Source organism: Suricata suricatta, chromosome 13 (assembly GCF_006229205.1).
Source record: "Suricata suricatta isolate VVHF042 chromosome 13, meerkat_22Aug2017_6uvM2_HiC, whole genome shotgun sequence".
Classification (NCBI taxonomy): domain Eukaryota; kingdom Metazoa; phylum Chordata; class Mammalia; order Carnivora; family Herpestidae; genus Suricata; species Suricata suricatta.
This window is the reverse complement of record NC_043712.1, coordinates 76,520,978-76,534,616: the sequence shown is the minus strand read 5'-3', so window position 1 is coordinate 76,534,616 and position 13,639 is coordinate 76,520,978. Positions and strand designations below refer to the sequence as shown.

The window sequence follows — 13,639 nt, the reverse complement described above, 5'->3', positions numbered from 1 at the left end:
CACCATTAAGTAGCCCTGTCACCCATTTTCCACTCTATTCCAGCCTTATTTCCAAATCTGTCTACTGTCTGTTTTTCATTTTGTGACTTTATGGAAAGTTGGAGTTGGTAGAGATATTAGAACACATACATTCCAACCAGTACACTTTACACATGCAGTTAACGAGTGTCAGGAGAGCAGGAGATGTGTTCATGGTCACAGAACCGTGGAGAAGAGTGACTTAAAACCTAAGAATCTTTATTTCAAGGTCAATGCTCCTCCCATGACTCCATGTTTCTTTCTCTGTGGACTGCATCTGTCACTGAAAGACCCAATTATTGCCTGAATTCTTTGAAGCAGCAATGATAGAGCCCTTGGTTCCTGTTTATCTCACCGGAAACATTCAGATTGCCTCCCATCTTTGGACAAGTCTGGGATTCTCTGTTTTTCCCTAGCAGCCTCACCGCACATTCACCACCTTCTCCTCCCCTTGCCTTATTTTCTCTCCCTTCCAAAGATATTCAAATGAGGAAGGCCAGCTCTTTGCCTGGAATTAAATATGATTGTCATTCATTCATTTTCAGGATATCTACCCGCTTAGCAGGTCAGAGGAAGGAGGTCAGACATTGAGAATAAAGAAATTTAGATGTTTAGAATAAGGAAAGCATTGGTTATGTGTGGTTCCTAGGGCTTTTTCCCTTTCATAAAATGTTCTGGAATAGCGTGTGGCCTCAGTTTTAACTCGGGCATTTTCAAAGTGTGCATAGATTTAGGCTGTTGGAAGTGTAGACTTCCCACACCAAAACCTCTACAGAGCCTGGTAGACCAAAATGATTAAGAAAGTCTTTATAAGCATAGTAGTTTCTAGAAAGATCTTGGACAAGATATAAGAACACTTATTTACAACAAAAGGTTCCGAAACATTCTAGATATTTCAGAAGTGGTAACACGGGACATGGGAGGTCATACATTTAAGAGACTATAAAAGCACAGACTTCTTTAGGTAGAGCGATTTTATTTATTTAAAGCAGAGGAGAACCTCAAAGCATTTATTAAGCTTGCTTTCAAAGTTTCTTCTTACTGTTGTGATAGTTGCTGTCATAGGCAAAATTATCATGCCACTTTCTTCTCCAGAGTTCATATTGATCACATTTTTTGTATAAATGAACCATAGTAAAGGTCATAGAAAATGGCCTTAATTAGAAGGGTCACTCTATGTAAAAGTCTGTTTTAATAGCCATTTAACTCCTAAAGTCCTCAGGGCCAACAAAGGTAGCAATGGGGATTAATTTGATGAAACAGAATTTAGCTTCACCTTATGAAAGATGGCTGCAATTATATGGTGCTGATTTTGTATTATGCCATGCCGATTTTTACCTCCTTTCAGTCATGTTCATATAACAGTCTGAATAAAAATGGGAAAAACCATATTGACACTTATTTTCTAAATACAGTCTGGTAATGGAGCACCTGGGTGGCTCAGTCAGGTAAGCGTCTGACTTCAGCCCAGGTCATGATCTCATGGTTCATGAGTTTGAGGCCCATGCTGGGTTCTGTGCTGACAGCCCAGAGCCTGGAGCCTGTTTCAGATTCTGTGTCTCCTTTTCTCTCAAATAAATAAACATTAAAAAAAATACTACAAATGCAGTCTGGTAGTTATAATCATTCAACACATGGAGTCAAGAAATGGGAAATGGGAAATATTGAGTGGTGAGGTGACAATCTGATGCAGGTAATTAGGAAAGACCATTGCCAGGGTTTACCAGAAATCTTTTTTTTTTTTTTTTTCATTTAAGGAGGCTTCCTCCCACCAAAAAAAAAGTTGTGCATGCACTGGATTCTTTTCCCTGATTTAATGTAGCCTAATATTGCAATTATAAGGGTGTCAGACATTTGCTACATTTCCTATATTCTCTCTCTCTCATACACACCCCCCCCCACACACACACACAAAGTGATATTATAAACCAGTTCTTCATTCCTGGAACTGGAACTTTCCTACCTTGGCTGTGATAACATCATGCCTGTATTCTCCTTTTGTTTCTTTGAATGTCCTGTTTTCTTAGATAAACCCATTACTTTTTTTTTTTTTTGCTCCTAATAGTATGTGTTCCTCAGAATTCAGTATTTAGCCCTGAGCCCATCTCCGGGAGCTCATTTATTCTGACTGAACCAGCCCTTAAGCTGGTAATTGTCAAATTAGTATTTCTCGTTTGGACCTCATTCCTCAAGCAGACCGTTTTCCATTTCCTTTGGAAATCTTGCTGCAACGTGTATCACCATATCAGAATCAGTTCTCTTGTGGAACAATTTGTGTTCTTTGGCTAGAGGGTGATGTAAATTACTTCCCCCATTATGCCAGGAAACAGACTACTACCACTGGTACATATACAAGCTCAGACAGGAGTACTTCCCTAGCATGAGAGCTGAATATTGTCTTTGTTGTTTTATTAAGATCAAATTTTAAAAATGCATGAGATAATCTTCCTGAATCTTATAAAAGATCAAGGAAACCTAGCTGAAATCTTGCAAATTTCTGGAGGAAAGCAATAATATTTTAAAAAGTACCGTTAACTTAGTTGATTCTTTGTGTCTCATTGTAGATGAATATGGTCATGTCCCTCCTGGGGATGTTCTGTCCAACACTGTTTGACTTATTTGCTGAGTTGGAAGACTACCATCCACTCATAGCCCTGAAATGGCTACTGGGTCGCATTTTTGCTCTCCTCTTAGGCAACTTGTATGTATTTATTCTTGCCTTGATGGATGAGATTAACAACAAGGTAAGTCTTGTGGCTGGATTGTTCTTGGCATCAGGGTGTTATTCCAATTCCGTCTCCAGGTCGTTAGAAATGCGTCTGAAATCTGTGTTGTCTCCATTTTTGTTTGCATCACTTTGCTCCCAAGATCGAAGAAGAGAAGCTGGTGAAGGCCAATATTACCCTCTGGGAAGCCAACATGATCAAGGCCTATAATGCCTCACTCTCCGGAAATAGCACTGGACCCCCTTTTTTTGTGCACCCTGCAGATGTACCTCGAGGACCCTGCTGGGAAACAATGGTGGGACAGGTAATGTCACAAACACACATGTATGACAATTAATGAATTACAAAAGAGCAGAATCAATTATTTCTTTCCTAAGTGTGGCCTATCTTTTTTATTGCTTAATAAAAAAAATACCTAAGCTTTATTGGATGCTTACCACGTGCTGGCTCTGAGTTTCATATCTATTAGCTCATGCAGTCCTCACATCCATTTGTGAGGTAAGTACTACTTTTACACGTTTTTTTACAGTTGTTTATAAAGAAAGGATATTTTTAAATGGTGTGAGGGAATGCTTATTTTTGATCTGTGTTATAATAAATCACCTAGATTTAGATACAGGCTCAAGTGAATACTTAAATGGAACTCTACTTATTATTACCTGTTTTCCATAAAAAAAAAGATTCTTTTGGGAGCACACACTAATACTTATTTCAGGAATGTCCAGTTTTGTCAGATAATTGTCCCTTAAGTGTTAAAGGAAATACTATTTCAAGCTAGTTGTTTTCATGATGACTATGTAAAAACAGGCCAAGACTACTGTTATTTTACCAGAGAAAAGAAGTAATGTTTCATGTGGCTTTCTGTCCAATAGAGGAAACCAAATTAAGCAAAAGCAACAACAATAAACTATTGCATGTCTCTCACTTCTATACAGATCCAATTTTTATTTTGAAAAGCTTTTCATTTTAATTTGCATTTCATAAACTGATTTTGGGCTTTGGTTCATCGACAAAGAAGAGATTTTTTTAATGGTTTATTTATTTTTGAGAAAGAATGAAAGAGAGACAGTGCGAGCAGGGGAGAGTCAGAGAGAGGGAGACACAGAATCCGAAGACAGGCTCTGGGCTCTGAACTAGCTGCAGCACAAAGCCCAACGTGGGGCTCGAACCCATGTACCGAGAGATCATGACCTGAGCTAAAGTTGGACGCCTAACCGACTGAGCCACCCAGGCGCCCTGATGAAGAGATATTTTTAAATAAGTTGTCATGCATCTGCCTGCCTGTTGGACAAGAGTTAAGTTTCAGCAGTAACATGCCTTGTGGAATTATTTGAATGATTTTTTGCTGGGTACTTCTTTTTGGCAATATAAAAGAAAAAATTAAATGTTAGTGTTAGTCTTATAAAGCTAAGATAACTTAAACAAATGTGGATGGAGCGCCTGGGTGGCTCAGTTGGTTAAGCATCCTACTTCAGCTCAGGTCATGAGCTCACAGTTTGTGGGTTCGAGCCCCGCATTGGGGTCTGCTGACAGCTCAGAGCCTGGAGCCTGCTTCAGATTCTGTGTCTCCCTTTCTCTCTGCCCCTCTCCCACTCGCACTCTGTCTCTCTCTCAAAAATAAATTAAATATTAACAATAAATAAATAATAACAGAAAAAAACAAATGTGGATATCATTAGATACTCTTGTGCTCAATTAGATGCTCATCAGACTGTGATTTCAGTTGTGGGGGAAAAAATAAGAAAAATGTATATAATGCTAGAACACATTGTTGAAGACTGTGTCCTAAAAGCATGACATGATTAAAGCTTTTATTTTACTTTATTTTTAAGGTTTCAGGGGCCCAGATAAGCCCCTCCCTCTCCAGTCACATTTCATTAAATACTCAATTCTTAGATGTGCACATTCCATACATGTTTATAGAACATAATATGTATGAAGTGAAGTGAAATGAAGTGAAGTGAAGGCTGCCGTTACTTAGTAGGGAGGTGTGGTGATCAGGTGTGGCAGATGGGATAACGGACCTTCAAAGATGTCCATGTCTTAATCACTGGAGTCTTTATGACTGTATCACCTTCCATGGTAAAATGGACTTTGCTGATGTGATTAAGCAAAGAGTTTTGGAATGAGAAAATTATCCTGGATTATGTGGATGGACCTGATGAAATCATGAGTGGAGACAAAGACTCTAAGTCAGAAAAACCCGATGTGACAGTGGCACCAGTTTGGAGCCCCATGTTTTAAAGATGGAGAAAGGGGCTCTGGGCTCAGGAATGCCGGCAGCCTCCAGAAGCTGAACAAGGTGGGGAAACTGAATCCTCTCTGATGCCCACATCTTGATTTTAGACCTCCGACCTCCAGAACTGTAAGAAAATAAATCTGTGTTGTCTAAGGCCACCAAGTTTGTGGTTAATTTGTGACAGCAGTAACAGGAAATGAATACACACTGGTATACAGGCTTCTGGATTTCATGGGTCCTTGAAGCAAAGTCTGGTCATGGGGCTTAACACAAATCTTATCATGTTGAGACTGCTCTTTGACTCTTTAGCTCAAGTTGAAAGAAATGAAAACATTGGGCAAATATGTGTTTTGCACCAACTCAAAGAGCTCGAGATGTTCTCTTTTATATATCCCAGAATGCAGACTGGCATGTGGGCTAAGAAATTTAGCCTTTAATAGTCCTGATAGGACGAACTATAAAGAGTAAGGTTGAGGTGGGGTTAATCAACTGCCTAGCTCAGTCGATTCAGCATCTGGCTCTTGATTTCAGCTCAGGTCATGATCTTCATGGTTTTTATGGGATGAAGTCCAGTGTGGGCTCTGCACTGACAGCATGGAGCATGTTTGGAACTCTCTCTCTCTCTCTCTCTCTCTCTCTCCCCACCTCCTCTGCTCTTGTGCCTCTTTTGAATGTATTTGCGCATACTCTCTCTCTCAAAATTAAGTAAATAAACATTAAAAAAAGAATAAGATTGAGGCCTCTCACTTCTGGGGAAGAGAAAGTGATTAATTGGATAGGAATGCCAACACAATCTACTTATGTCTCTGATTATACAGAAGCATCTGTGACTGTTCCTCACAGACTGACTGAAAGACAGGAGAAGTCACCTGTTTCATTCTTCTTGGGACCATGCTGCTTGTCTTGGTCTTTAAAAAAAATCCCATCTTCATGCTTCACCATCTTTCCCTACTGCCCCCTCTCTTTCACCTTCCTTTCTCTAAGGGGAGCATTCAGCCCTTGTGGGAAAGTCTGCAGGAGCTGGCCCAGGAGGTGTGGCTCTGAACAGACTATTGAGGGAGGCAGGGTCCCTGGGGACAAAGAGAACACAGGGAACATGAAAACCGTGAGTGCTGGAAAGCCTGGTCTTTGGAGATCAATACCTATATCCACACCTAGACACATTTCTTTTAACCACTTAAAAATAGGGACTCCAGGATAAATATAGTCAAGGCATCTACTTTGCCTGTAAAGTTGGGGACACCCCCCAAAGACTTATTTTTTGTTCCATAGAACATTCCAGATATTTCCTCTTCTCCCCCATGGATGCCCTTTGCTTTGTTTTTTCAAGGATGATGTGGGCCTCAAACCCCTTTTTGAGTTTGAATGTAAGATGATTTGGTGGCTCTTTTATCCCTCCAGGGAATCTCAAGATGTAGCCACTTAGTCTCATGTCCAATAGTATTCGATAGGTAGGCAGCAAAGCCATTGTTGGAAGACTGCTATTTGAAGCTATGTACTGAGGTCTGCATTTTGGGGAAGGAGAAAGCAGACAGCAGCTGAACATAATGACAACAGGGCTAACATTTATTGAATGGCTCTAATGCACTCAGCACTGTCTCCTTGAATTTTTAAATCATCCTTTGAGGTAAGTCATATTATTATCTGTTTTATAGATAAGGAAACTGGCACCTAAAAATGTAAAATAATTTGCTTAGGCTCTTAAATGAAGTCAATGACAGGAGTCCACATAGTCTGAATAGAATTGACATTCTTTGTTTTTGAAAATGTTTTATTATTTATGAGACAGAGAGAGACATTGTATGAGCAGGGAGGGGCAGAGAGAGAGGGAGACACAGAATCGGAAGCAGGCTCCAGGCTCTGAGCTGTCAGCACAGAGCCCAACATGGAGCTTGAACCCACGAATGTGAGATCATGACCTGAGCCAAAGTCAGAGACCTAACCGACTGAGCCACCCAGGTGCCCCAGAATTGACATTCCTATCCATAGTGCTGAATTGTCCCTAGAAACATAATTAGCATAAACACATACCCTTCAAACTCCTACTGTGGGACATCTAGAGTCTGGGGTCCTTTGTGGTGCCGCTTGTCTATGGTGTCCCTGTTTCCTACTAGTGGCTCTTAGGTTTATGGATCAAAGCTGCCTAGACAATGGAACTAACTGTCATGAGTGTAAAGTTGTGAGATGTGAGGTGTGGTGCTCAACAGGGAGCCTGTGTGATGGACTGTGCTTCTATCCTGACTAGCATGTTGGGAACTGGAATTGGAGGGTGCCCGTGAGGTGGGCTGAGCCACTGTTTGGGGATTCTCTTATAAAGCATTGTGTTCTTTTAAATGTTTATTCATTTTTGAGAGACAGAGTGAAACAGAATGCAAGTAGGGGAGGGGCAGAGAGAGGGAGACACAAAATCCAAAGCAGGTTCCAGGCTCTGACCTGTCAGCAAAGAACCTGATGAGGGGCTTGAACTCACGAACCGTGAGATCACGACCTGACCTGAAGTGAGACAGTTAACTGCCTGAGCCACTCAGGTGCCCCAAGCATTGTTTTCTTCTGATAGTTTGTGAATAAATATTCTAATATCTCAATATAATGTTTGAATCTTCTTCTGGTACATTTTTTAATGTTTATTCATTTATTTTTGAGAGACAGAGAGAGAGAGAAAGAGAGAGGGAAAGAGAGAAGAGGGGCAGAGAAAGGAAGAGAGAGAATCCCAAGCAGGCTCCACCCTATCAGTGCAGAGCCCGATGCAGGGCTGAACCCACGAACTGTGAGATCATGACCTGAGCCAATATCAAGAGTTGGATGCTTAACTGACTGAGCCACCTGGAGAACTTGTGGTATTTTCTGTGACAGAACACTGCTTAGGAAAAAATGGGATTTCAGGTATTGGATGAGGATGTTTAGGAACATGTAGGAGCTTCAAAACCACTCTGGAATTTTCTCTTACCCGAGGAGCGATAGCCAAACAAATATTCCTCGTCACCTACCTCTGATTCATACTAGTTATTAGAACCTGAACTCAGCTTGGTTGGCAAATGAAAGGGAGAATCAGAACAGGGAAGGGAAAAGTTATGCCCGGAAATAAGAGGCAAGCGTCCTGCTGGATACTAGAGGTGCACTGAGCATAAAGGTGGGCGGGTTCCTTGCCCTCTTTAAAATTATGATTTCTTGAATAATTTTGCCAAGTTTGCAAATTTACAATGATAGCAAAAATGAAATGCAAGGAATCTGAGAATTGTGTAGAGAGAAGCTTGCCCTTGTCAGCGATGGGACTGAAACTTCCCTCAATCAGGGATGCTGCCGTGATGTGTATTAGTTGGCATAAACTGAGTCAACAGGTGAAGTAAGAATGACTGAGTGGAGCAAAGACCATATGCAAAGGCCCTGTGGGTTGAAGAAATCTGGAGATTGAGGGTCTCGATGAAAGCCAGTGGAGCTGGAGTTAAGAAGAGGCTGAGAGCATTACCAGAAGAATATGGGGAGCCAGACAAGAGTCAGACTTGTACAGAAACTTCCAGAGTACGCTGGAACCTCACACTCTCTTGGCCCACCTTTTTACTCCAGCCGTTGATGCTACAAACAGCTGCATGCACCTGTTATCTGGTAGCATCTTAACTCATCCATCTGCATTCCCCTCAAAGTTGCTGTGCTATCACTGGGGGGGGGGGTGTTGATAATGACACTGGGGGCCATCCTTGACCGGCAGGGAGGTGGCGGTTCACCATGTCTCTCTTCTGTCTCTGGCATGGACAGTTCTGAGGCTTATACTATATGACTTCTAGGCTTCTGGGTGGGTCCCCACAAGGGTAAGACTCACATGGAAGATTTTAACAGGCTCTGGGGCAAAAATTTTCCTTCCTTCTGTCTCATTCCTCCCAACCTCCACTCCTGGTCTCTCACAACACTTCCCAAAATATACTGCCACCCTACCAGCCCTGCTTGTCACAGGTACTGCTGTTGGTGAAAACTAACGCTAAGTTTGTATTTTAAAGTCTCTAATATCATCATGTTAGCTTGTGTTCTATTTCTATTATAGTTAACCACTACTTTTGGCAGATTATATTTATAATAGTCATAGTTATCCTTTAAGAGTAAAGTATATGAAAGTTCAAAGAAATATGAAATAAATTATATTTCATAGGGTACTTGGACATACCAAGAATCGAGGAGATGGTGCATCATTTTCAGGAAGCATTGCTCTGAAGTATGAGGCTGGAAATTAACCAAATGACCGCTATTCAAATTGTCCTTTACCCCATGAGAAAGTTGTTTCTCACTAGATATTTTTTTATTTTATTTTATTTTTTAAATGTTTATTTATTTATTGTGAGAGAGAGCTAGCAAGGAAGGGGCAGAGAGAGAGGGAAAGAGAGAGAATCCCAAGCAGACTCCGCATTGTCAGTGCAGAGCCCCACATGGGGTTCGATCCCACAAACTGTGAGATCATGACCTGAGCAGAAGTCAAGAGATCAGGAGTTGGATGCTTCACCGCCTGAGCCATGCAGGTGCCCCTGATTTATAACCATTTTTAACATGTTAGAAAAACGAAATCTGTATCACATTTGCTGCCAGTACTTTTACAAGTTTGTCTTTTGAACTTGATAAGTATTGCTGTTTGCCAGATTAAAGTTTTAAACTTTATGACCAATATGTTCCTGGTTTTGTTTCTTATGTCTTTTATACCTATAAAAGCTTCCCAGTAAGAAGACTTTTGATACAGTGGCTTTGGAATGTTGAGAACATTATTTTTAGACTAATAGAATAAGGGTGAAATGGCCTTCACTTTCTAGATATGCCTAACTTTTTTTTTTTAACTATGAATTGCAGCTTCTAAGCTAATACTATGCAGAAGCAGAACAAACTTGATGTCGACCCTGGGGCCATGCTCGTTTAATCTGGGTAATATCTCAATAGGAATTTGTGCGGCTGACCGTTTCTGATGTTCTGACCACTTATGTCACAATCCTCATTGGGGATTGCTCGTTTAATCTGGGTAATATCTCAACAGGAATTTGTGCGGCTGACCGTTTCTGATGTTCTGACCACTTATGTCACAATCCTCATTGGGGATTTTCTCCGGGCATGTTTTGTGAGGTTCTGCAATTACTGTTGGTGCTGGGATTTGGAATATGGCTATGTAAGTATGATATTCACTTTTCTCTTGTCAGATTATTGCTGGGTGGATTATCATTTGCACACACAATGCAAGTTAAAAAGACTTTAGAAGGTGGGGCCACCCATAAGATATTAATACATGAAGAGCAGTGAGTGTAGTTCTAATTCAGGAGGGTTTCAGACTTGAGTGTCATGGTGTAGGATACTTTGGTAAAATTAGCACAGGATGGCTAGAGCAGAAGACCTCAGCCTTTCCTTGAATATGGTGAACTCCATTGATCTGGGACTCAGAGCCAGCCCCCTCCCCATGAAGCTTGCCGACATTTCTAGAAGCTGGACAAGAGGGGTGTATCAACTGTACATTCTAGTAATTCCTTTGTTTCTACGAAACAGAGTCCTGGACAGTACTATGCAGTGCGTTGAGGGATAAAAGGATTCAGTAAATACGGCGCTTATTTCACAAGTCCCAGGGCCATGAGAGCTCAGCAGAGACACAAGCAGGGGAATGTGGAAGCTTCAGGGAAGGCCCAGGGTGCTCATATAGCGCTGGCAAGTGGTGGTCCTGAACTCTGGCAAGCTGATTCCCTTTCCCACAGCAACAGTGCAAGCTTCTCTGGCTCCATCCCCAGCTCACCCTCTATGCTAAACCCCAGCTGCCTCCCCCCCCAAAGTTCAAGGGCAGCAACAGAGCACATATCACACGTTGGTCTACCACATTGCCAGGTGACCACTGTCCCTCTATCGCTAATGTTAACAGTCATCTTGGGAACTATGACCTGAAAGCGTTGACTGTAGTCACTTGCCTTAAATCCTCCACTGGCTTATAAGTACTTAAAATGAAACCCAAATCTCTTTCCAAGGCCTCTGATACCTTATCGGATCTCTTTCTTTGTTCTTTCTGAGCTCGACTTCTACCAAGTTTGTTCTTCCTTTACAAAGTTTATAAACATTAGAATTTTTTCTTATGCTCAAGCACAAGATGATTCTTGCATTTGCTCTAGCCATTTTCCCCTGTAGGGTATGGATTCCTAGGATTTGGCATGGTTGATGCCTTCTTGTCACTAAGGACTCAGCTAATACATTACCTCCTTTGAGCCCTTCCCTGACCTTCCCATCTAATGTAGCTTACCAGGCACCCTGTTTCATCACCCTGCCTAAATTTCTGCATCTGATGTATAACGATATGACATTTCCTTTTAAAAACAATATTAGAATCTGTCTTCCTTGGTTTGAATGAAAGCCCTATCAAAACAGAAGCTTTGGGGGCACCTGGGTGGCTCAGTCAGTTAAGCATCCGGCTTCGGCTCAGGTCATGATCTCACAGTTCGTGGGTTCGAGCCCTGCGTCAGCCTCTGTGCTGACAGCTAGCTCAGAGCCTAGAGCCTGCTTCAGATTCTGTAACTCCCTCTCTCTCTGAAAAATAAATGCTCGTACTGTCTCTCTCTCTCAAAAATAAATTAAAAGCATAAAAAAACTAAAAAATAAAAACCAGAAGCTTTGGCCTCCACCCTTAGAACTAGGCCTGTCACATGGCAGGCATTATATGCTGACTGTCTGTTTCAGTATCGAACCTCTACATTCTAGCACCATCAAGGCAATGCCGTCTATTGACAGAATTCTGCCTGCTTTCAGGGATGTGCCCATGGAGTCAGTTCTGGCTTTAGTATTGTCCAGCCAATGACATTTCTCTCCTTGCTAGAGAAGGGGTATCCATTTCTGCTGACCTCTCCTCAGACCCATGTCCTCCAGTCTCCGGACAAATCCATTCCTCAGAACTGTTCCCAAGACACCAACCTGGATCTTCCTGCATGGGCATCTGACTTTGAGGTCAGACCTTTGATGATGAGGTCATCTCTGTCATCCTCACTGAAAGTGCCTCGGGGACGAGCCAGGGGCGCTTAGGTAATGCTCTTTGATGAACATCAGTGAGGTAATGCTATAGATCCAGGGTTTCGTTGCATTGTTCCCATCCCCTGCAATGAGGTATTCAGCTGGTTTGGTTTTATTTCTATTTTCCTCGTCTGATTCAGCTCCTTCTGAAGCAGACATAAAAATTGCCATTCCTTTCTTAGGCCGTTGCTTGGCTTGTGCTTGCCTTTTATCCCTTACTGCTTTCCTCCTAAGTGCTAGGAAATTTTGCTTCAGATATGAAGTCAATAAAGCATGACCTGGATGCATAAAAGCTGTAATTAAATGACTCTAATTTATTATTTATTGAGTGCTGACGATGCTCGTGGGTTAGTACAAAGTACAGGAAAACTGAGGAGTTCCTGCTTTAGGTCACAGAGACTTTTTTCCCATGTTACTTTGGAAGACTCTTTGAAAGCAGCCCGCTATCAAAACAAAGTTTAACCAGTAAAGGGTGGTGGTGGATCTTTGAGACGGATCCTATGATCATTGACTCATCATATAGAGAGTTTACCCGTTGGGTGCTCACTAGGTGCAAATCGGTATGGACAAACCTCTGTGCTGGGTGATAAGGGGATGCAGAGATGTAAAGGATGTAAGCCTAAGGAGAAGTTGCAAACTTGGGCTGGATGCCTCGATTCAGCTTTCTGATATATATTTTTTCTTTTGTCTATGGGGTGCTTTTGTTTGTTTGCTTTGTTTGGTTCTTATTTAATTGTTTTTTAACGAGCTCATGTTTTAAAACTAGAAGTTTCACATTTAAAACATATATGAATTTCTTGCTTTTCTTGACATACTGGATGGGCGGGCAGCATTAGATCCATATTCACACTGGTCAGAAATTGGCTGGAGTGAGAAACCACCGCCCTGTACGGATGGGATTCTCATCCCGCAGTCCACACACTCTTCACTGCCCTTTGGTCCTACAAGCTCTCGTTACTAATACAGAGCAGGAAATAGAAATGCCACAGAAGAAACCAATGGTTACATGACTTTGGTGGTGGAGAGAGGGAGGGAGAAAAGGAGAGATGGAGGAAAGGAAAGAGGGAGAAACAGAGAAAGAGAGGGAGAAAGAGTGAGAGAGAGAGCATCTGAGCAGGGGAGAGAGGCAGAGGGAGAGAAAGAAAATCTTACACACACTCCATTCTCAGCACGGAGCCTGAGTTCACTTTTATTACAACAGCTTCTGTAACGACTAAACTCTGCGGACTCCAACCTCAGATCCAGAGATCCATGGAATGTTAACGCTGGGTGGAATTTTGACATAATGAGTCATGCGCCCTTTATTTCACACCTGCAAAATTGAGAGCTTATGAATTGAAGTGAGTTGTCTAAGTTTGTGTAGCCGGGGAATAAACAAGGCCAGGACACAACACAGCCGTTGTGCTAAACATGCTGAATTATATATACTGGTTGTATCAGAATAACTTAAATTAAAAGTGATCTATATAGCTTTCCAGTTATAAATTTATGGCTGAAGTATTATCACAACAAACCTATAAAGATGAGGTGGGAAAATTACTGGCTAGTGGCAGGCTGTCAGACCATGCAATGTCAGTTAATTTTTTCCAAGGCTTCTCCAAGCATCACAGACAATTTTCAATGTTTCTGAAGTGTTCATTGACTCACAGGA

General features: G+C 41.7%; 1 protein-coding gene across 1 annotated transcript in view; it reads left to right on the top strand.

Moving 5' to 3' along the window:
- Positions 1–13,639, top strand: part of TMC1 (transmembrane channel like 1) — a 128,704-nt gene that overhangs the window by 90,098 nt on the left and 24,967 nt on the right. Inside the window, exons 12-14 of the mRNA XM_029920495.1 lie at positions 2,583–2,762; positions 2,887–3,048; positions 9,992–10,120. Of these exons, the coding sequence (XP_029776355.1) occupies positions 2,583–2,762; positions 2,887–3,048; positions 9,992–10,120 (471 nt within the window). The remainder of the gene's footprint in view (positions 1–2,582; positions 2,763–2,886; positions 3,049–9,991; positions 10,121–13,639) is intronic.